Source organism: Eulemur rufifrons, chromosome 1 (assembly GCF_041146395.1).
Source record: "Eulemur rufifrons isolate Redbay chromosome 1, OSU_ERuf_1, whole genome shotgun sequence".
Lineage (NCBI taxonomy): Eukaryota > Metazoa > Chordata > Mammalia > Primates > Lemuridae > Eulemur > Eulemur rufifrons.
Genome location: NC_090983.1, coordinates 78,250,181 through 78,273,541, shown reverse-complemented (window position 1 = coordinate 78,273,541; position 23,361 = coordinate 78,250,181). Strand labels below are relative to the sequence as shown.

Below are 23,361 nucleotides of genomic sequence, written 5' to 3'. Positions count from 1 at the left end.
CAGCATTAGCCTTGGAGGTGGAGTGACGAGGTTTCATTTGTGGCTTCCTAATTGACTGGCTGGGTGGTTTCAGGCAAGTGACTGAACCTCCCTGTGCCTTATTTTTCCCAGCTATAAATGGTAATTCCAACAGTGCCTAACTCATAGGGCTATTGTAAAGAGACTAAATAAGGCAATGCCCAAGAGGCTTAGAATAGTGCCTGGCACAAGCTAAGTGCTCAAGAAATGTCAGTTCCAGCATTTTTAAGGAATGTTCTAGTAAGTGATGAATAAAGCACTGAAGTGGGACTAAAAGTTCCAAATGTCATAGAACATGCCTACTTTATTCACCCTTTCACCCTAAATGTTTAGCACAGTGCTTGGTACAAAGAAGATATTTAGAAAACCTTTCCTGAACAAATATGGCACTGATGAGGGATGAGAAGAACCAACTCCCAGGTTTACTCCTAACCTCACCACTGTCTACTTCCCGTTGATCCACTGTGCCCAGCTCAGAGGCCCTGTGAAAGTCACTGACTCTCTAGATACCTCTCCTCTTTTGTAAAATGAAGGGGTGATACAAAAGAGCTATAAACTATAGAGCCATAAAGTATAACTGATAATCTGAATTCTAATGTACTTTCCAGAAAAAAGATGATAAAAACCTTATAACAATATAATTTTCACTCAAAAATAATCAACAGTATGGAGACTCTACAGAGTTGCTGTAGTATAGTTTTAGAATTTTCAAAAGGAATTTAATACTGATTGTTTGCTTCATCAAAAAGGGCAGTAAAACTTGCTGGCGCTAATGCTATCACTCCTGGTGGCTACTTTTCCCCAAGCCTTCTGCGGAGAGAGACAGAGAATGAAGCTGGATAAAGAGTAATTAATGGTCCTGCTGTCATATATTAAACTTTTCTTGGTTTTCCAATCTATCTAGGCTTGTATGTGAAGGAGAAAAGCTTGACTCACAGGCAGAATAATCAAAGTGCCTTAAGCTTTCAGACTCAGTTCCTCTACCCACTAAATGGGATCATAATGCCTACTTCATTGGGATTATCATGAATATTACATGAAATAATCACAGAAAGGACCAGGAAAGAAGCAAACTTTCAATTAATGGTAGCTATTAAAATCATAGTAATAATTATTATTGCAGTTATTTACAAGAAAACCACTTCCCTAAAAATGTTAACAGTGTTGAGTACAAATCTTTTGGCTGGTATCACATGGTATATAAGTTGGTTTTAAGATCTGACCTTTAGATTTGCTAATATAGTACCAAGAGGCGACAACAGACAAAGAAATGCCCGCCTGTTGGTGACCCTTTCTGTGGGAGAGCTAGTTAGGAGACTAGGAGCGCTGGATAGTGAACTGGGGAAAAAATTAATGTTTAAAGTTAGAGAAGCAGTTGAGTCAGAAAACAAGAACACGAAAAGGCAGCATAGCATAGTGGTTAAAGCACTACCTAGCTGTGTGTGGCCTTACTTAAATTCTCTGTGCCTCAGTTTCTCCACCTGGGAACAATGGAGATAGTAATACTGAACAGGATGGTTACAAAGAGTTAAAGAGTTAATATTTGCCAACAGCTTAGAACAAATACAGCAAGTGCAATACATATAAGTATTGGTTAAATAAATCAGAGGGGCTATAAGAACGGCTGAAGTTACACAGAATGTCCTGTTAGGAAACCTTTGGAGCAGAGACCAGCAAACTGGCCTTCCAAGGGCACAGCCTGGAAAGCTGCCAGGCTCATCCATCCATTCAGTGCTTGGGCTCTTCCTCTGTGCAAGGTGAAGTGCTGTGGCCGTGAAGAGTTGATTCATATTCGAAATGACAGAGATGGAGCCGTGGCTGACGCAGAAAGGAGCCCCAGCTGAGACTGGAGTACAGAGACAGGTACATAGACAACATGCCATCCCTTCCTGTGGGCTTCTTCAGCACTTCACTTTCCAAGTCTGTCTCAGCATCCTAGTTACCTGTTAATTATATATGTGTCTCCCCAGGACAGAGCTCCCTGAGTGGGACACCGCGTCCTGCTCACTGTAGAATCCCCTTTTCACGGCGCTAAGTCTGCCTTGAAGTGGAGCCAAAGTGTGCACTAAGACTGGACCTGTCATTGCTGAGCACGAGGTGCATGTTGCTCTAAATAGCTCAAGGTCAATGTGTGGGAGGGGAGAGCTGGGAGCCCAAGAATATGTCCCTTTGAGTAGAAATCTAGTCGTCTTTGTAGTGGTGGTTTCAAATTACCCAGTGGTAAAAGCGGCTCAGAAGTCTTCCATGGAGAGATTTCCTTGAGACTCTTTTCTCAGTTCATCCACTAACACCTCAAAGCTGGCACAAACAAAATGGAACTCACCAGCTTTGCAAATGAGCCGAGTTCTCCTTTCCTTCTTTCCCTACAGCTATCCATCTACCAAATTCTTCTCTGTGTTTTCCTGGGAACAGCCCTCTCATACAAGCCCTCTCTCCCACTAACCCCTCTGCTACCACGTCACAGAAATCACACTTGGGTCACCACCCCAGGGGCTTACAGAGATTCTGCCTACATATCATTGCAAGATACAGCTTCCTAAAAACAAGTTTCATCACACTTCTTCCCTGCTCAAGATCTAGGCTCCCTACTCCTTACCTGTACCTAATCTACTTTGGTTATCAAGATCCTGTGGATTTTGGCCCTACCCTACCGGTGTAATGTACATATTAACTTACTAAGGTCTGCATGTGGGATCTTCTGTTCTATTTAGATTAGCGACCTCACAGCACTAATCATTGAAGTTTTTCTCTCATTTCAACACAGTATCTAAAATGTTGGCTCCTATGTGCTCTGCCCATGTCGTTTCCCGTTTTGGAATAACTTAATCCTTCTTTTCAGGCTATTCAAGTGCTAGCCCTTCAATTAACACTCTAAGTCACCTGTGTCATGACTAACATGTAATTATCTTATGATTCACTCTTTGTTTCCTATGCACATGCACAAGTGTTCCCTCCTCAACAAAACCATGAATTTCTTGAGGGCAGGGAGTTTATATTATTTTTACCCATTATCTAGTAAGTAGTCACTTACCTTCAGCATTGTGTCAGGTATTGCACTGGATTTTGCGGCAGAACAATGAACAACATAGACACAGTCCCTCTCTTCTTAGCACCCACATTCTAGTATATATGTATGTGTGTGTGTGTGTTTAAGTGTGAAATGAAAAATTTACACATATAATTTGAAATTGAGGTAAGCACCATGCAAAGGATGGAGTGCTGAGAGACCATGACAAAGCTTCATATTGAAAGAAAATACCCCCAAGATGAGATCAGAAGGATAAAATAGAAATAAACAAGCAAATGTGCAAAGGTCTACAGAAGCCAGGTGCCTTAGAGGAACTGAGACAGGTCAGTATCCACAGCTGCAGAGGGCAGGTGAGCCATCTGAGACGAGGCTACCCGGTACAGGTTGAACATAGTTCCTGACATCACACTAGACTCAAGAAGTACTTGCGAAGAGAGAGTAAGCTTTAGGAGGTCCTTAGGAGTCATAATGCACAATGGCAAAGGTCATTTTTGAAATTTTATGGCTTGTGTATTTGGTTTTCAAACAATACTGAACACCCAAAACTTAAAAAAGAAAACACAAATACTTAAACACTTATGAAAGGTCTGAGAATGCTCATTTTACTGACCCAAACATGACCAGTGAGGATGAGGGGTAAAGAAAATGGCCCTGAAAAGGCTCCACATGGCATTAAGAATGACAGGATCTGTTACTATCAGTTTCCAACTTTTGTCTTTCTCCAGTTCAATAAAAAAGGCATGGACCAATGATAACTATGATATGGACTGTGGTCCATTCCCCATTACCAGTTAGATGCCAAAATGCTTTACACAGGCCACCTAACAGATGGTAATGTATTTCAGCCATTACCAACGTGAGCAGGATTCAAACCAGTGACCCCAGAGGTGAGAGGTTGTACATCCAATTACAAATTCCCACTTTCCTTAAGTGTTAAGATGCCTAAAGCAATATATTTTATTTACATCAAGATGCATTGTATAAACTATATTTGATAAAAGAGATGACTTCACGTTCTCAACTTAAATCAAAGAATGCTTACTTAAGTATTTTTTTAATTGAATCAGACTTTAATGCCATCGTATAATCTTTTGGTTAACAGTGCTCATCTTGATTATTCTCACAAAGGGAAACATGGAAATTAATTCTTCAGTTGTAGAGCTTATGTCGTCTATAAAAGTATACATTAGAAAATTCAAAAGAGGTACCTGGGACATCTGTGAAGGTTTCTCCAAGGACAGAGACGTGAAAATTGAGTCCTAAGTCCTTAAGATGCATTAATACCTTAAAAAAACTTTCTGGATCTTTATCATGCTCCCTGGAAACAAACACACAAAATATACCTTGTGTTACCTTAGGGTATGTGTCAGGAAAAGCGGTTTCACTTCTCACCGTAGCAAGTCTTTTTGTGGTCTATTGGGGGTTAGGGGAGCCTCTGGCATCCAGAGATTTCTCCCTACACCCTTACATTGCAGTATCAGCAGTGAGTGTTTTCAAGTCTGCAAATTTCTCTATTATGATTAAAACCCAGTTTTATTGAAGTTTTAAGGCTTTGTGGCCTTTTGTTCAAGGAGAAATCTGCTTGTTTTTCACATCTTAAGGTTATACTGTAGAATGTATATTTTCCTTTTTCCTAAAATGGTTAATTTTCCACTTAACACCTATATTTTTTAAAAGAATAATCTTCAAAGGATGCTTCTCTACCGATCATGAGAATGTACCAAAGATGCTTTTCATTTCCATGAGTCTGAATCCCTTCCTCCCACATTTACTGAGTCCCTTTGTGCCCATGAGGCATGCACAATTTAGGGAGTGAGATTAGAGACCCTCTCACTAATCTCTCATTTTAAATAATTGAATGGAGAATTATAAATACATCAAAAGGGGATAGGTCTGGGTCTATGTCCACTGAGCATTAACTTAGGAGTGGAGTTATGCAACATATAAAAGAATAATAATAAAGATAATTCTTTCATTTAGTAGAGGCTTTGAAACACATGGATTATTTTGTGTTTGTTTAGCTTGTCAGTCTTCTTTGTAAATGACAGAATGAGAGGGTAAAGGACACTAAAATTAAAGAAAAAATCTCTAATTCAACAAATCACATTAAGATGAAATGAGTTTTTTTTTCTAACATCCTAAGGTGTGAATATTTCAGTATTTCTTGCATTTAATTACACTGTTTTAAATTATCTTATTTCAGACAGATGTGGACCAGATGTCTTCAAAATATTTGGTTTTTTATTTATAATTCAGAATTTTAACTTCTTTTTTATATTATGGAAAAATAGTTATATATCAGCAATTGAAATTCTCATTTACCAACTAATTATGTAAAATAAATCTGTAAATTGATCAAACTGCTATATGAAATATGAAAATTACATCATTCAGAAAATCTCATGAAAAATGACATCTGCAACCCTAAATGTGTTAATTCACAATTCAGTCAATATTTTCAGTATCATGAATTAAAACAAATGCATTTTCTAATTAACATTTTAAAACAGCATTTATAATCTTATGAAATTATAAGATCTTATAGAATTAAAATTCTATAACCATTTATTTTAAGCTCTACATCTCTCGGTCTGATTTATTTCAAATAATAAAGAATGCATTGGCAAAATGTTCATTGCTTTTTAAGATGATGTGCATTACATACATGTGGCATGGGAAGTTTCTGGATAGTTCTTATATATACTATTACTGTGGGCAAGAACAAAGACTCAAAACAGTTTGAAAGTAAAGAATACACCATATGCTATCTTCAACCATATCAATCAAATAGCTGCCACCTAATCTATAAAATGTTCTTTTAGTCTGATTCTCTTGGAAATACTAAGATGAAAAGAATGGAAACAATGTAACAATATATCTTAGAGAGGGAGTAACACTATAGGGAAATCTAGCCACTCAGTTCTCTAAATTTTTCATTTTGAGTTCCAAAATTTTGGCTATGGATACCCAAGAGACTATCTATTCTAAATATTTCCTGCCTTTTTTTTTTGTATTAAAGTAAAAGTAGATGAGATTTTGGGTTGGGAGTAGGTTAATGGGGTAGAGGCCGTAGTTCTTAAAATATTCCAATGTGAATATTTTCAAAGCAGCAGGCTTTATAAACTTCTATTTTCAGTGTTTCTATACAAGATAAACGCATTACAATCCTGCTGTATTCTCTAGATATTTCCTATAGGTGAACAAAAGCTTTCATATTCAAGTCACTTTGCATAAGAACACAAAAGAGATTTGTGTGAATCCCTTTTCTTTTTGTTTAAACCATAACATATGGCAGAATGTAAGGTGAGATTTTTCTTCCCCAAAATTATCCCTCAGAAAAAGAGGCATTTTAAACTAAAGTACTTATAAAGTCTCTCATAATACCAGGCACTCTCTCAACTACTTTATTTTGAACAAAGTACTGTTTAGTTAACATGCATTAGCCTGAAACAACGGCAAGTGATGAGAGTTTCGGCTAGTTTTAGCAGTCATTCACTGGATAGCACTGGTAAAAACAGAAGCAAAGGAATTTAATACTGAGTAGGTCATTATTTTGGGAGACATGACCTAACAATTCTAAGTGCTGGATGTTGTTGAAAACAAGTATTTTAAAGACCACTAAAAAAAGTAATAGGGTAAGTGGTTACTGGAGATCATAAGTAGTAAGTGGGTTTTTATAGCTGGGGAAAAGATTTCCAGTTATGGCATCATACACAGTTTCACAAAGTCCTGCACACCAAACCACTCAGACTGAATTCCAGATGACAGGTGGTGAAAACAGGCCAGCTGCCTGAAAAGGTGGCACCATTTTGAAGTCAAGAATGTATGGGAGAGGGAGTGGGACCCAAACTGCTTCATGAAATGTTGAGAGTGGGAAAAAGCAGTACTTCTAGAAATATTTCTCATGATATGTGCTTTAAAGTATTATTTATGTCTAAATTGGTAGATTGCATATTACAAGTGTACATACAATTATTTCATCTGTGTCATTCAAAGTTCAATATCGTCAATTTAGCTAAAAAAATTTCTGAGTTTTCTTTTTAGAAAAATGGGAAATTGCCTAACATTCAATCATTAAAGAAGTGCACAAATATTTCGCCACAGCCATGTATCAAGGCACGATGATACTCAGTGGCAGAGCTCAATATATTTTCCTGAATGAGGAACTCATTCTAGATATCCAATGGGTCATCCATGGATTTTACCCCAGAACTCATGATATTAATAAACCCATTTAGCATAATATGTGAATCTACCTTAAATTCTTTTTTAAGAAATCTAATGTGAAACTCTCATATGTATGATTTTAGCATAAAGCATTAAATACATAGGATGGGGGATTTAAAGATAATATACTGAGTGCCCCTTTCTGCTAACAGGTGTCAAGTTTAAACACACATTTAATAATATACTCAATTCGCACGACCACAGTTATAGGTTTATGGGCTCACTCTTCTGTTCTCATCCATTGCTGGTAGGAATGTAAGTTGAGACCATCTTTTAGAAGGTAGTTTGGTAATGTAAATAGTAACTTTTGTCCCAGTAATTCCAATTTAGAAAAGTTATTCTATAAAATAAAGATACACATAGAAATTCAGCTACAGTATGTTCATAACAGCATTGTTTATAATGGCAACCATCTGTAAACAACCTAATGGAATGATAAATAAATGTATTTTGATACACACATATGATGCAAGACCATGTAGCCATTAAAAATAATGTTGCAGAAATATACTTCTTGAAATGGAAAAACATTCAAAAAATGCTGTTGGGTAAAAGGGAGATGACAGAGTAGTATGTATTATATGATCTGTTTTTGTAAGACAAATGGATGTGTGTGTCTAGAAAAGTTTGCAATGAAGTATGCCAAAATGTTAATAGGGATTGTTTCTAGGATATATCATAATGCTTCTTTTTTTCTCATGTTTTCTGTCTTTTCTTTAAATATTCTATATAAATCATTTTAATGCTTTTAAGAAACCATCCTTCCTTAATATTCTACCATAAAATTGTATTAATAGATGTTTTACTTAACCTTGTAACATTTTCAGTATTTAGAGCAGCACAATTCCTCCTTTCCTGTGACCCCTCTACATTTGACAGGTGCCAATCAAGCCAACTTGATTCATCAAAAACACTCCAGAAGATGAGTCAGGGTTCAAGCTTCCCCCAAATTTCCATACTCTTGAGTAGATAAGAATGAAACAGTCTGGCTGGGAATTCGTTTCTTCGCACCCCCACTATGGCAGAAGAGACCAGCGCGGAAATATTTCAAGCTTACTGGAAGCAGTAGATACAGCAAGAACAGCTTTATTCCCAAATATTATTCAGAACATTTGAAAAGCATAAACTGTTTCCATGTGTTTTTTCTTCCTATATCTGTTCTCTCTCTGTTGCATTTCCATTTAGTTTCTTAGAGCTAAATTTCTTCTTATTCCTCATTTAACATTCATTCAGTAAATATTTATTGAGGATTTCTAAGCTCTCCATACTTGTCATTTATACTGAACTGTTACCCCTTCCTAAACATACTGAATGCAATCTCTTTAATTTAGTTGCTTGCCTTGCTTGGGCAGAAAACTGGCTCTTTATGGATGGTATAGTGTTGCTAGGAGCACGCCACTCTGCATTGACAGCTCCCTGAGCGAAGGATAAATATCTAAGAGCATGTGGAAGAAACCGAGTCTGCACCTGAACCAACATCTCATTGTTACAATGGCATATTCTTTCTTCTATACATTCTTTGACTTTTTGTTTCTCTCTTCCTACATATAATACCAGCCTGTGTTAGCTGCCAGGATCACTAACTTCTCCATTATGCTTTCTAGGGCCACAAACTTCATTTCCGTCCACATGCCTGACAAATCAATGATCAGTTTTGGTTTCCCTCCATGAGAGCTGCTTGTGTTTCTTAAATGGAGTGTCGTGGTGCTTCAAATATAATTCAGCCAGTGGTCTCATTAGCCACCAATACTCAACGTCTCTCTTGCTTCCTTGCTCACTTTTGCTCTTGCTTTCTCTCTTCTGGCAACTACCAGTGCCTCTCTTTCTCTAACCCTATGAGCCCTCCCCATTATTATTTGCTTGGCATTGACCAAGACCAAGACTATCCACTATAGCTTTCTCTTGTTCATAATGCATTCTGCCCTTTAACTGTGCTTTATTAAAACATTGTAAAATTATTATGAGTACATCATACTTGTATAGCTTTAGAGGGTACTTGTGATGTTCTCATACAGGCATACAATGTGGATTAATCAAATCAGGGTAATGGGGTATCCATCACCTCAGGCATTAACATTTCTTTGTGTTAGAAACATTCCAATTCCATTCTTTTAGTTATTTTAAGGTATACCCTAACTTGTTGTTGATTACAGTGACTTTGTTGTGCTATCAAATATTGTTCATTCTATCTAACAATATTTTTGTACACATTAACCATCCCCACTTTATTCCTCCCTCCCTCCTACCCTTCCCAGCCTCTGGTAACTGTCATTCTACTCTCTGTTTCCATAAGATCAATTATTTTTAATATTTAGCTCCCACATATGAGTGAGAACATGTGATTAACTTTGCTTTTCGAGGGAGGGTGAAAAGTACAGTTCAGAGAGAAATGGCTCTGCCACTGACTAGCAATATGGCCTGTATGGCCAAGAGGTAGATTATATAACCTTGTGCAGCCTTAGTTTCTTCACCTTTACAATGGGACAATAATACCTACCTTGAAAAAGTTTGTTATGAGGAATGAAGAAATGCTTGGTACCCTGAAGGCATACAATATACTCTCAATTCTCTTCACCTTTTGTATTTGTGGTATTTTAATGTTAGAAATTTTAATCAATTTATTGCATCCTCACTCCTCCAACCCCGAAGACATTCAAGATGTTTTATGTTCATTGCTTCAGGGAAGGCATGGGGGGTTGGTGGGGGAGGCCCCTACCAAAAAAAGGGTAAGTCTTATTGGTTGTTTATAGACGCTAAAACCCTTGTAGAAATGGAGAGGACTTCAGACAGGTACAAGTATGTAGGCAAAATGCCATGAGAGTGTAGCATGCACCCTCCCACGCTGTGTCTCCACTCCACCCCAGACAGGAAACACAAGAGACTGATGAAGAGGAGCTGAGAGGAAGAGAGCTCTGAGAGTCTTAGAGGCCCTGCATTACACTTTCTGGGCAAGGAGCCTGGGTAAGGAGCAAGATCCCAGAGAGTGAAAGTCTGAGTGTGTGTCTCTAGGCAGACAGTATTGGGAACAGCCTTGAGAGCTTCCTGAGCCATCATGGGCATCAAAGCAGAAGCATGGTTTCTGTGAATGTCATGGAGGGATCACAGAGCTGCAGACACACAGAAGCAAGGGATCCTTCGGCAGTGGCCCATGAGGACTGGGGACCAGGAAAATGGGAGACAGAGAATCTTGAATTGCTTGAGACTCCTATCATCATATTGAAATGGGCCATCGCACAGAAATTAAATTATAGAAAAATAAAATTCTAATTTATGCATATCAGGGTTTCATGCCATCTGCACATTCAAATTCTCATCTTTCTTTTTATTTTCTTTTTGTCTACCCTGCACACAAGCCAATCATCTTTTTGTTTAAGAGCAGTGGGAGAGAGAACTTTCAAAATTCAAAGTCTTGGAGTACTGTACATCTTCCACTTTCTCTTTTTTTCAGAGATCTGCGTTGTCATAGTCAGTTTCCTTCTTGAAGCCTGTGATCCTACTCTTACTCCACAATTCTTCATTTATGTGTTTGGCATTTTCAAGTTATCCTTTTACCTGACGATATTTATTGACAAGAAAGCTTTCAATTACAATGTACTGTTTCTAGGTGACTTTTCACAGACCATTACACCTTAGAACATTAGCTATGTCCCTCTTTCCTTATCTCCTGGGTTTTTCCTCCAGCTTTGTCACTTCCATTGTCTCTAATGAAGGTGCTCGCTAACAATGCTAGTTCCCATCTCTGCCCTCATCCATTCTCATGCTTCTGATGTTCTCGCCTACTTTTGGTATTGCTGACCATACTCTTCTTTCGTAGAAATGATCCTTGCCTGGTTTCCAAATACTGTGTTATGATTACAACCTAATGACTTTCTCCCCAATTAAATCTTCCCACTCATTCCATCCTGCAGGCCACCGAGTGAAAACCATATTCAACAAATCATTTTTCCCACTAGGTCTCACAACACGATTTTCTTCTAAACTTCTCCACTGCTAAAAGCTTAGACTCCCCAGCTTATTTCTCTCCAACAATGATTTCCACTCTTGTTGGATATTGTATATAATAATTTTTATTCAGCTGTCTAACTTGCCAATGAATTCTCTTTCTCTGCAGCTCTGGCCAGGAAGCCCACAGACCTCCATGCCTCGAAGAACTGGTGGGCCATGAAGTGTCTTCATGAAGGTAAATAGGGTCTTCCCCATGCCTGGATGTTACTTAAGCAGCAGCCACCATCCCACGTAATTTTAAAACATCATCATGTATGTAATTACTTCCTCTCAGATTTGGGAGGCTCTATGAAACTAAACTCTTTCCTCTCCCCAATTCATTACTAAGTCTTTCTACGGAAAGAAAGTAGACTAAAAAAAAAAAAAAAAAAAAAAAGGAACTGAACTTCAAAGACCTGTGGGATAAGAACAGAAGATTCAACATTTGTATTATCAGAGTTCAGAAGGAGACTCTATTATTCTTATAACTGCATGTGAGTCTATAATTATTCAATTAAAAACTTCAATTATAAAAAATACATGCCATTGTAATAAAATACAAGTCATTCAGAAATAAACACTGAAAACCTCCATTTCTCACCTCTCCTGATCCCACTCCTCAGATATAAGCACTACCAACAACTGTTTGGTGAGTAAGCTTCCAGACCTTACTCACCATACAGATTTGTGTGAGCACATTTTTACATATACTTTCCTCATTTTATAAATGAGATCAATTATCAGTCATTTTTCACTTTGCATTTTCACTAAATACATAGTAGACCATCTGTTTATATCAATGTATATGGATATCTCATTTTAAATGGTTATATAATATTTCATAATTTTTATATAAAGTAATTCTCCTACTAATGGACATTTCAATTGTTTCCAAATTTTTGATGTTTCAAACAATACTAAAACTGACATCTACTTCTCCTCATAACATTCAAATTTTTCTTTTGCAGAATTCTTGTCTTTCCTCTTATAAATGCAGCCATTCCACACCTCTTAATCAAGACCCTTTTTCTCCATTCCTACCATGTGCATCCTCCTTTTGGAACTAACTTACTTTCAAAGTTTTAGCTACTCACTCCTGCTACATTTGAGTTCCAGAACAGTAGAAGTCATGCCTTTGTTTATTTACCCTTATAGTCCTCCTGTCTTTATGCCATAATGTCTGGTACAAAGAGTAAAAAAGTATTAAATTACATTGACTCTAAATCTAGATCACTTCCCTGTGAATCTAATCTTTTAACCCCTCCTACTGTATGTATTTTACTATTTATAAAACCAGATGAACATGCAGAATCTTTCCTAGACACAGATGACAACTCTTGTGTAACACTTAAAAACTAAACTGCCATCCCTAATCAACTTATTACCAACCTAGCCATTTCTTCTTTCACAAATAATTTAAAATTTGTTTGCTCACCTCCATTTTTATAATACAATGTTATCACCTCATACCTTGAGAACATCACTGAGCTTCAGACTCTACTTCTGCCAACTGAGCTTCCAAAAGACTCTTACATTATCCTTTTCAACATGATTTTCCTCAGAAATTTCTTCTGTGAAATGTACACTAACCAGAAACCACTAAATTGAAATTAAGCCATCCTATCCAACATTCAAGTATTTCCATCACTCTCATCCTCTCCTTCTCTCTCTGCTGTTTTCAATTCCTGCTCTTTTGCCTACAGATCTTGTGTCTGGAACACACACTCTTCTCTGCCCCCTGTCCACTGCTTCCTTTGCTGACTAAATTTATTGTTACTTGCAGTCATCCCTGAGAAATTCCATCTCACTCTGATTCACTCCTGCACTAATATTCACATACTACTGATGATTTCATGAATGTGTTCTTTTATATTATTTCATATTTATTTGTATGCTGTTCCCTTATAATTAGCCTGAAAGCCCCAAACATCAGAGAAATCCTTTGACTCCAGAAGTTGGCAGGTACTCAAAATATGACTTTAGAATGAATGAATGAATGATGGTTCCATCCTGGCTCAATAGAGAGTTACATTTTTAAAACTATGGTAGGATAGGTCTATGAAATGACATGAAGAATCATGGTTTTCTTTTTTTTTTTTTCTTAAATGGAGAATTAAACATGGTTTGGAATTATTAGATGCCTTTCATTGAAATGGATTTCAAATCTTAATAACAGGTTTTCATATTCAGTTGTGGACATTTTGTCATGTCTAGAAATGACAAGGTCTTCCATCATATGGGAAAGAATCTTAATTTGAAGAGAAAAACCCACTCCTAAACTTGTTTCTGATTTAAAAAACGTTAAAATTGGAATGGACAGTGATTAATAAGAAATCTTTCCAATGGGGAGAAAAATGCTAAAATTCTGTACATTTTATGTATCATGTCTTGTTTCTAGATCCATATGAGACTGCTGTGTGCTTTGGCAGACACTGAGATCTCATAGAAGAAACAGTCTCCCCTCCTCAGCAGCAACTGCTAAGCATCCCAGCCTGTCATGGCAGTGATTGTGGACAAGGGTGAACACAATATGGAATGTCTGTTCTAAAAAGACCTGCTCAAAATGACATGTTCTTATTACTACATATGTTGCATTTTTTCATTTCATAAACAGTATTAATTATATATCTTTTCTCTTCTCTTACATTCTTACAAAGGAAATAAATCTGTGTTATTCTACTTAGTCACTTTCATGATACCATAAAAGTTCAGCCCCAACCTTGTTATCCCAGTTTTTTTGTGGCTTATTATTTCAAGTTATTTAGAACTAATCACATTAAGTTCTGAAGGTAGACTAATTATTTATACAGAAAAGAATAAGAGATTCTGAATATTATAATAATATCATATGCTATAAATTAATTATATTGCTTGAGAAAAGGTTCTCCAGAATGAGAAGCCTTGTGGACCAGTCTTAATTAAATATACTTATTGCTAGTGGGTACCAGAACAATTTATTTGTCGCAAAGAATGGATAACAAAGAACAGTTGACTACTTTAGATAGTGTATTTGGTGACAGATCATTTTAACAAAATTAGGTTGCTTTAGAGGTGTACGTAAACCCAAAGGAAGAAAAGAAGAAGTTACTGAAACCCAATAATAAATTCATGTATGACTACAATTTTAAAAGTATGTTTTTATCAAAAGTTTTCTTTATTGAAGTAAAATAGCTTACATGGGCAATAAAACCTAGTGGAAAGACAGTTCAAAACCTAGTTCTGATATTTAGTAGCCGTACTCAAGGGTAAACTACCAAACTAGTCTGAGACTTAATTTCCTCATCTGTAACAATCTGGCTAAGAACACTCACTTCAATGAGCTGCTGAGGGGATTAAGGGTAATGACATATTGGAAACAATTTGCAGTGCCTGGCAAACATCAAATACACAGTAAAGAATGCCTATTGTTATTACTATTATTGGAATTGTTATTATCATCACCACCACCATCACCATCGTTTCATTCTTCATTTATAGAACTGGGCACTTAAGAATCTTCAAGTGAGTTTAGGAGTCACACTAATTGGCTAAAAACTAAAGTTTGCTATACTTTATAATCAGTTATTTATAGTAAACTTAATGTGCCATTTTTGAGCTTTTAATGTTTCCTTGATAATTACACATAGAGGCACCTAAAGTGTCAACTATGTTATATACACAAATAACATAGTGAGCATTCAATAAATGACCATTCTTATTTACAATACAGAGTTACAAATATGATTTAAAGTAAAATTTCTATCTGTGTATAAAGGCACACATGTCCATAACTGTGTTTTCCTTCTCAGGACTGTATCCCTAATCCTGTCAAAGGCCCCCATTAATCTACCCACCCAAGCCCCAATCAACCCAGTCACCCTCATATCAATAATCAATCTTTGACCCAACTGCTAATTATCACCCAAATATGTCTTCCTGTTCCTGATAGAGTTCAGATGTTTATCATTCCTTCCCATGACATTTCCGATATTGTACCCAATCACCTTCCCACAATAATTACAACTGAGATTGGGGAGTAAATTGTCATTTTCCCCCTTCTCTTTTTTAGGAAGTTACCTAAAAACAAGGAGGACTAGGAATAGAAGTGCAAACATCATCATTCAGAACAGTAAGATATCAAAACCCCTAAATCACACAAGAGGTGGAAAAGCTACCAAAGATAATGAAGACCACATAGGTGTGCAGGTGGAAGTAGAGAGAAGGCAGATAGATATACCCTTGGATTCTCAGAGAGAGCCGGCAGAGGTGCTTCTCCAAGGTGAAGGGTACTCCTTAAATGTAAGGCCAAAAATCCGTCCATAGCAGAAAACATCAATAGGGTTTGTGGGTTGCTGGTGCTAAGAGTTTCCCTGTGCCTGTTTCAGCCTTGAGGAACAGAGAATGAAGTGCTAAGAAAAGAATCAGACAGCGAAACCATTTTTGCAAGAAGTAATAACCATCTTTTCCAGGAGGATTACACAAGTACATTGGCTGGTACAAGAAATAATTTTCTCCTGACTACATAATTCACTCATATTGGTAAACTAGAATGGCACTGAAAGTTGAATTTCTCATGTAACATCTTAAAATAAAGGTAACCTTTTAAAAGGTTTTAGAAACTGTTCCTTCTATTTTAGACTAAAATTTCATGAAAATACTTTCTTTTGTTTTAAAAAATGGAATCTGCACATATTTTCTAAATAAGAAATTTTACCCAAAGATTCAGTATCACATGTATATTAATTTACAACACTATTTTCTTTTGAAAAAAGTCCATACATACCCTAGAGAGCAATATATATTTAAGAAGCAGAATTAAGGAATTAATTTTTTTACTTTTTTGGTGTAGAGTTTCTTCACTATGTGTTCTAATTTTTCTTTACATTTTTATATTTCTAGTACTTCTTGAGAGTTACTTAAACTTAAAAGTTGGTGTATATATTATTAATACATTTTAGATTTGGCAAGTATTAAAATGAGTACAATTTTGACCACTTAAGGAAAGATATTAGTGGTTTAAAATCTTTGTTGCATTTAAAGTATATATATGTAATAAATGCTTTTTATTGAGTGTTTTCATCTGTAAATTGGGTTTTTAATATAAAAATCCACCAATCAGAGGTTATAAATGGGTCTTGTCTTTATTTGAATATCAATTACCTTTAGGAAGGATGCTAGGAAGAGCAGCTTTGTATTCAAAATGATCTCTAACAAAACACTGTGGTATGGCTCTAGGGTCCATTTAATTGGTATTATTTTTTTTTTTTACAGTATATTCTTTAAGATATAGAAATTCAGAACAACAGCAAAATCTCCTTTTGGCCTCAGGACAAGAATATCCTTGTCTAAAGTCAGGATTAATTCAATAAAGGAGAACTGAGCACTCCAGTGTGCCAGATGGACTTTGCACAAGATACTGGGATACACATAATCAATGAGAACAGGAGACCTCACCCTCATGGAGTCTGAATTCTAGTCAAGCAGGGGACCTGTCCACACCCCCCAATGATTTTAAAGATAAGAAGGAAAGACCATTGGCTACCAAATCTCATCCATTCCTACTAACAATGCCTGAAATTCCTTCAGGCTGGCACCTTTTCTATATCTTACTAACACACTTTTAGCAGCTACTCTGTTCACAGCATGTTTGTACTAAACATTATTTGATGGATGGATGGTTAGGTGAATAAGTGACAATTCCCTTTTTGGGTTTCATTTTGGAAAGTAGGAAAACAAGCAACCTCTTTTAAAATGTATAAACCCCTGGAGATGTACACAGTATGATATTAGCAAAAATTTATACCTTAGTGTAATTTAATCTAAAACTATGTGTGTATATGCGTGTATCTCACATTCTTTTGTGATTAATGTATTAAAATATCACCAAGATAATGTTAAAGTTCAGATGGTTATAGGAGGAAAGTCTAGAGGGAAAGATTTTTGAAATGTGATGAGTCTACCGGAAGGCTAAGAATAGTGTGAAATATCAAACAAAAGGAAGTGTTAGGCACCTGGGCAAGAGGTAAAAGACTGAGGCCAAAAAGAAAGCAAATAGTATAGAAAAGCGTGCCCAGGCAGTGCCTGCTATGGAAAAAATTTACCCATTTCACACTTGTTGGAGGCTGGCTCTTAAAATAAGGATTAGTTCTGCAACAGGTTAAGCTCTAAAAAAAGCCTCCAGGTGAGCAGTCCTGAGCTCTGGCACGAGAGGAGATAAGAACTTTCTACAACCTCAGGTAGGGCTGGAGTTATCAAGCGGCCACCAACTTTGCTGTATAGCTCAGGTGCCGACCCAAATACCAGGGAGCGTGTTTGCCTCGAGTAGCAGATAGAAACATGAGGACAAACACTATTTCCAGTTCCACTCAAGTCTTTCCAGGCTCCCTGAACACAGGTTCACATTCGGATTAGTTCTCTGCTCTCTCTTGCAACATATGTGGCTCAGGAGCTGGGAAGTAACCTGTCTGATGGATCCCCTTTTAATTATCCTCACGGCCTCAGTGAAGCGTTGCCTGACTTTTCCTGGCAGAATTAGCTGCTTCCTCTTTTGGGTTTTCACTTATTATGTTGTACTGCAATGATCTGCGAGCTCTCTGAGGCAGGAGTCTCAAAAGAAGTCATATAGGTACATGTGTAGAAGGATAATATGTGAAGTATTAATCAATGTGTTTAATGTGTTTTCTCCCTCGGTATTTTCTACTTCACAAATCTACTCCTCCCCTGCTCTTGAGCAGTTTAGGTAGAGATATAAACAATGGTTCTGGAGAATAACACCAAGTAGGTTTTTCTCAACACTATTCCTAACCCTCCCAGCCTGCCCTGAAAACAAACAAACAAACAACAAAAAAAAACCAAGAACAAAAACCACACACACACACAACAAAAAAACCCCAAACAATCTATGTTTTGGGGAAGGTGAATTGGAGAGGATATAGATACTCTTGATTGGACAACCAAGGCTGAAAACTGAGAAAAATGGGGTGGTAAAGGGTCAGTTTGATGGGAGAGTGACCCTGGCCTGTGCCTTTCCCTCTAGAACGCAGGGAGGTAGCAGCTCTGCAGACACTCCCGTGGCCAGCACGGCAGGGGGACGACTGAGGACAATAAATAGCCTGGGTCAGAGAGGACTAACAGCAAACTTGCTGCTTTCTGAGGTCCATGGACACAGGAGAGCAACCAAATTTTCCAAGCCCCTGGGAAAGATAAAGAGTCAGCATGAATAGGAGGTGCTGCGGCACGCTGAGGCCCCCCCTGCCCCCCCACCCAGTGCACACTGGCATGGACAGTGCAACCCAGGAGCAGAGAGGAACTTAACACAGTAGTCACCGACACTGTGAGGTGATTATCAAGAACCAGACAGGACAATATTCTTTTCAGAGGATGCCAGTGTGGCCATATGCCAATTGAGACCAAGCCATCTTCCCTGATGTTCCTAAGCATTCGTAGAATTTAAACTGAGTTATAGAGAAATATGGATTAATAATAACTGCAAGAAATTCCACAGGATAGCACTTTTCATGAATCATGAACTACTCTAAGACCATTGGACTGATTAAGTAATATCATTCTCATAACCACCCAATGAGGTAGATATCGTTCTTCTTAATTTATAGAAGAAACTGAAGCTTAGCGAGGGCAAGTAACTTGCCCATGTTGCTCAAGGCGCCCAGTTTGGTAAAGGGCAGCCTGGCTGCACAATCTGTGCTCAGATATTACAATCTGGCATGCGTGGGCACCGGGGATCGCACCTTCCTTGCCCCATGTAAATATGTTTTGAATGTGTGAATGAGTGAATGAAAGGTTATATCTTGGTTCCTTATACCAGTTACTATAGTTCATTTAACATGGTTCTATGGCAAATTACAAATACAAATTCTTTCATCTAAAAGGGCAACATTATTCTAATATGTTTTTAAATAAATGTCTTGCATATAAATATTTTAGGTTAAGGAATGAATGTGGCTTGCTTTTCCTGTTATTTTACTGAAGACATTCCTACTATCTTACCTTTCCTCAGCCCAAATCTTATTTTAAGATATTCTGTTTTCTTCTTCCTTACCTCTGTGTTCACATCATCTACTATAATTAACTCTTACTCAATCTTAGTGATTTTAAAATCCTTACCTGTCTAAATTAGGAAGGATGACATGTTAAGATTTCCTAGTTTCTAATTTACTACATTATATAAAGAATTTTTAACAATTTATGATTGATTCTTTAACATAATATTCATTCATAGAACTGACTAGTGGTAATCGTAAAGCTAAAATACTAAAAAGTTTAACCATATATAGGTTTGTTTTATTTAATTCCCAAAGAAGTGTGGGCAAGACAAATAGAGCCCCAAGGTGAGAGGTTAACACAAGATAGAAAGAGACATGCCAGGGAAGTATCCTTCCCCAAACACTCACCTCCTCCAATCACCAGCTCTCAAGTGTCATGGCAGAGAAAGCACAAGTGGCCCCAGAGGATGGTGATGATTTAGACAGACATGGAGGAGGAAGGATGACATTTCAGGTAAGGAGCAGAACATGAGTAAATGCACTGAGCTCGGAAAAAGCAAGTTAAACATACCCTCATACTTCCTGCCTGGAGACACACACACACACACACACAGACGTATATATATACATTTACATGCACACATATATACACATATGTATACATACATGTATATTTATTTTTCAGGATCTCTTGAGATTTTGAGTAGAATAGTGAGATACAGCCATACTATAGAGCAGGAGTTGCAAAGCGATGGCCATGTTTTGTAATCAGTAAGAGCTGAGTAGGGCTCCCTGTCCCTTAAGGGCTGGGAGGCTCTCCAGTTTATCAAAGTTCTCAAAAAGCCCTTTGCTCTCATTACAGGCCTGGTCTCTGTAAGTGTGTCAATCTATGATCCTAGAGCAGTGTTTCTCAACCCTGTATGTTGCAAATCTTAGGGAACTATTAAAAATGTCAATACGTGGGCTTCATCACAGTCCAACTAAATCAGAATCCCTTAGTGAGGTGTGGGGAGGCTTGCACATGGGTATTTTCTATGTGCAGCCAGGGTTGAGCACCACTGTCCAGTGAGGTCTTATTTGCTAGGTTAAGGCAATTCCTTTAACACACTGACTGCTGTGTGAGTTGTATTTAACTCAAGCTAGTTTTGAGCCCAGGGCCTCATGAAACAAAACCCTGCAGTTGGTTCGTGAAAGTCTTACTTGTTTTTTTTTTTTTTTTTTTTTTTTTTTGAGACAGAGTCTTGCTCTGTTGCCGGGGCTAGAGTACCATGGCGTCAGCCTAGCTCACAGCAACCTCAAACTCCTCGGCTTAAGCAATCCTTCTGCCTCAGCCTCCTTAGTAGCTGGGACTACAGGCATGCACCACCATGCCTGGCTAATTTTTTTTTCTATATATATTTTTAGCTGTCCAAATCATTTCTTTCTATTTTTAGTAGAGACGGGGGTCTCACTCTTGCTCAGGCTGATCTCGAACTCCTGACCTCGAGCGATCCTCCCGCCTCGGCCTCCCAGAGTGTTAGGATTACAGGTGTGAGCCACAGCGCCCGGACAAAATCTTACTTGTTGACGTTCTTATTGTTACAACTAATATTGACAATTTGATTCTAAAAACATGGATTGAATTGCATATAACTCATGCACAGAAAACAATCAAAAATAACAAATTAGAAAGGATCGTTTTGTTTTAATAAGACACTATGGCCCCAGGGAAAATTTTTTTTTCCTAGTGTGGCAGTCAATGTCTTAAAAAAATTTTCCCCTACTGAGCAGTAGTTCTTAATCCTTGCTTCACGTTAGAGTTGTCTGGGATGCTTAAAAAAACTGATTCAATGGCCCACTCTCAGAAACTCCAATTTAATGGGTATAAAGTGGACAGGTATTTCTAGTTTTTAAAAAATTCCTCATTTTAATGGGCAGCCAGGGTTGAGACCACCAATACAGAGAGTTAAAGCCACAGAAGAACTTTGAACAAAATGACACAAAATGGTAATGCAGGGTGCTAAGGTCAGAGAAGAGAAAATTAGAAGGCTACTAAGTAGTTTAGGTTTACATTAATAAAGATTGGAACCAGGCATATGGGGGTAGCGTGGGAAGAAAAGAATGCATGGCAGAGATGTTGTGAAGATTCATGCTATTAATATTATTACAGATTAGAAAAATCCTCCTGCAATTTCCTAATCTCACACTGGGCTTCAAGCAAGTCTGAAATCTGACATCAAACTACTTGAGAGGGCAAACAAATAAACAAACAGGATGAAGTGAGAATTTATTGTGAAGTAGTGCTGTGCTGGTAGCTCCTTTAAGCACCTAATGGAGGCAAAGACATTCCCCCCTCTGGAGAAATCCAGATACAACTCAGGCAGGTCTCAGAGAATTCCCCATGATAAAGTCCCCCCACACCCCCAAAAAGGGGCTCATGGTCAAATTATCAAAAACACACAGGAAACAAGGCACCAAAGAGAAAAAAGCCAGCAGACTTACAAAGCTTTCAGATACTGAAATTACCAAACATGAAATCGAAAAGTAGTATGTTTGAAATGTTTAAAGAAATAAGAGACTAACTATATAAAGAGCAAGGGACTATTAACAATGACCAAACAACTTTGAAAAAGTAACAAAAAGAAATTTGAGAAATAAAAAATACAATGATTGGAATAAAAAAGTCAAAGGAGGCAATTAAAAGTGATTAGACATAGCTTAAGAGAGAATTAGTAAACTCAAAGATAAAGCGAAAGAAATTATCCCAGATCCAAAATATAGAATAAAAAGACATGGACAATATGAAAGAAAGGTTAAGAAATATGAGACAGTGAGAAAGATCAAGACACAGAATTCTAAAAGGAGAGGAGAGAGAGAATGAAGCAGAGGCAATACACAAATGTTCATGAGAGCATTATGCATAATAGCCAAAAAAGAGAAAACTACCCAAATGTCCATTCTCTGTTAAATGAATACACAAAATGTGTTATATTCATACAATGGAATATTATACAGCATTAGAAAGGAAGGGACTATTGATACAGGCTACAACATGGATGACCCTCAAAAACACTGTCCTACGTAAAAGAAACTAGGTGCAAAAGATCATGTATTATATGCATCAATTTATATGAAATGTTCAGAAAAGGCAAATCTATAGTGAGAAGTAGCAGATAAGCGGTTTCCCGGGACAAGGGTGAAAACAGGGATTGACCATAAAGGGGCATGAGCATTCTTTCTGGGGTGATGGAAATGTTGTAAAACTAGATGTGGGATGGTCGTGCAACTCTATAAATTTATCAAAAATCACTGAATTGTATGTTTAAAATGGGTGAATTTTTTGACATGTAAATTGTACACCATTAAAGCTATTTTTTAGAAAAAGTAATGTGCTTGAAAATATGACAATTATATAGGTGGAACGTGCTTCTTACCAAATCATATCTTTAAAGCTATATAACTCCTGCTAAAATGGCATTGCTGTTCTTAAGCAAAAGCTCATGGCAGCCATCTTGTTAAAAACGGAAATAATTTGTGATATTTACAGTGTGGGTGCTTGATGTAAGAGCTTCAAAAAAAATTTCATCCAGGTTTAGTAATACTCTAACTAACAATCATAAAAATGTGAAGGGACATTTGGTAGCCTTTTATAGACTTCATTTACAAGGCAGATGCTGCTCCTTAGAAGTGTTTGTAGCTTAATTCCATTTTTCTGTACAGTATGTACTTGTTTTGGGTAGGCTGAAAATGAAGATGAAAAAAGATGACTTTATTTAGCTATTTCTTTTCTTTTCTTTTTCTAGGAGAGTGAAGAAAAAAATTGATTTTAACCAATAGAGATAGCAGGCAAAAGTGATAGTCCTATGTGAGCTACTGAAGTACTCTGTATTACTACTAAGAATAGCTAAAGTTTATTAAGTGCTTATTCTGTGCCAAGAGCTCTGCTAACGCAATTACATATATCATCTCCCTTAATCCTCGGAACAATCCTATAGTGCAGTTGACATTATTCCCATCTTATAAAGTAGAAAACTGAAGTTAGAGAGCAGGTAATTTGTCGGAAGGCACAAGGCTGATAACTGTGACAGCCAGGACTTTATATACAGATCAGACCCTACTATGTTATAACTATTACTGGGCCAT

General features: G+C 37.2%; 1 protein-coding gene across 1 annotated transcript in view; it reads right to left on the bottom strand.

The window, feature by feature from the left end:
• The window catches only part of GTDC1 (glycosyltransferase like domain containing 1), a 261,970-nt gene that overhangs the window by 22,000 nt on the left and 216,609 nt on the right, over window positions 1-23,361 (bottom strand). Inside the window, 1 exon segment of the mRNA XM_069472992.1 lies at window positions 4,255-4,364. Within this exon segment, the coding sequence (XP_069329093.1) occupies window positions 4,255-4,364 (110 nt within the window).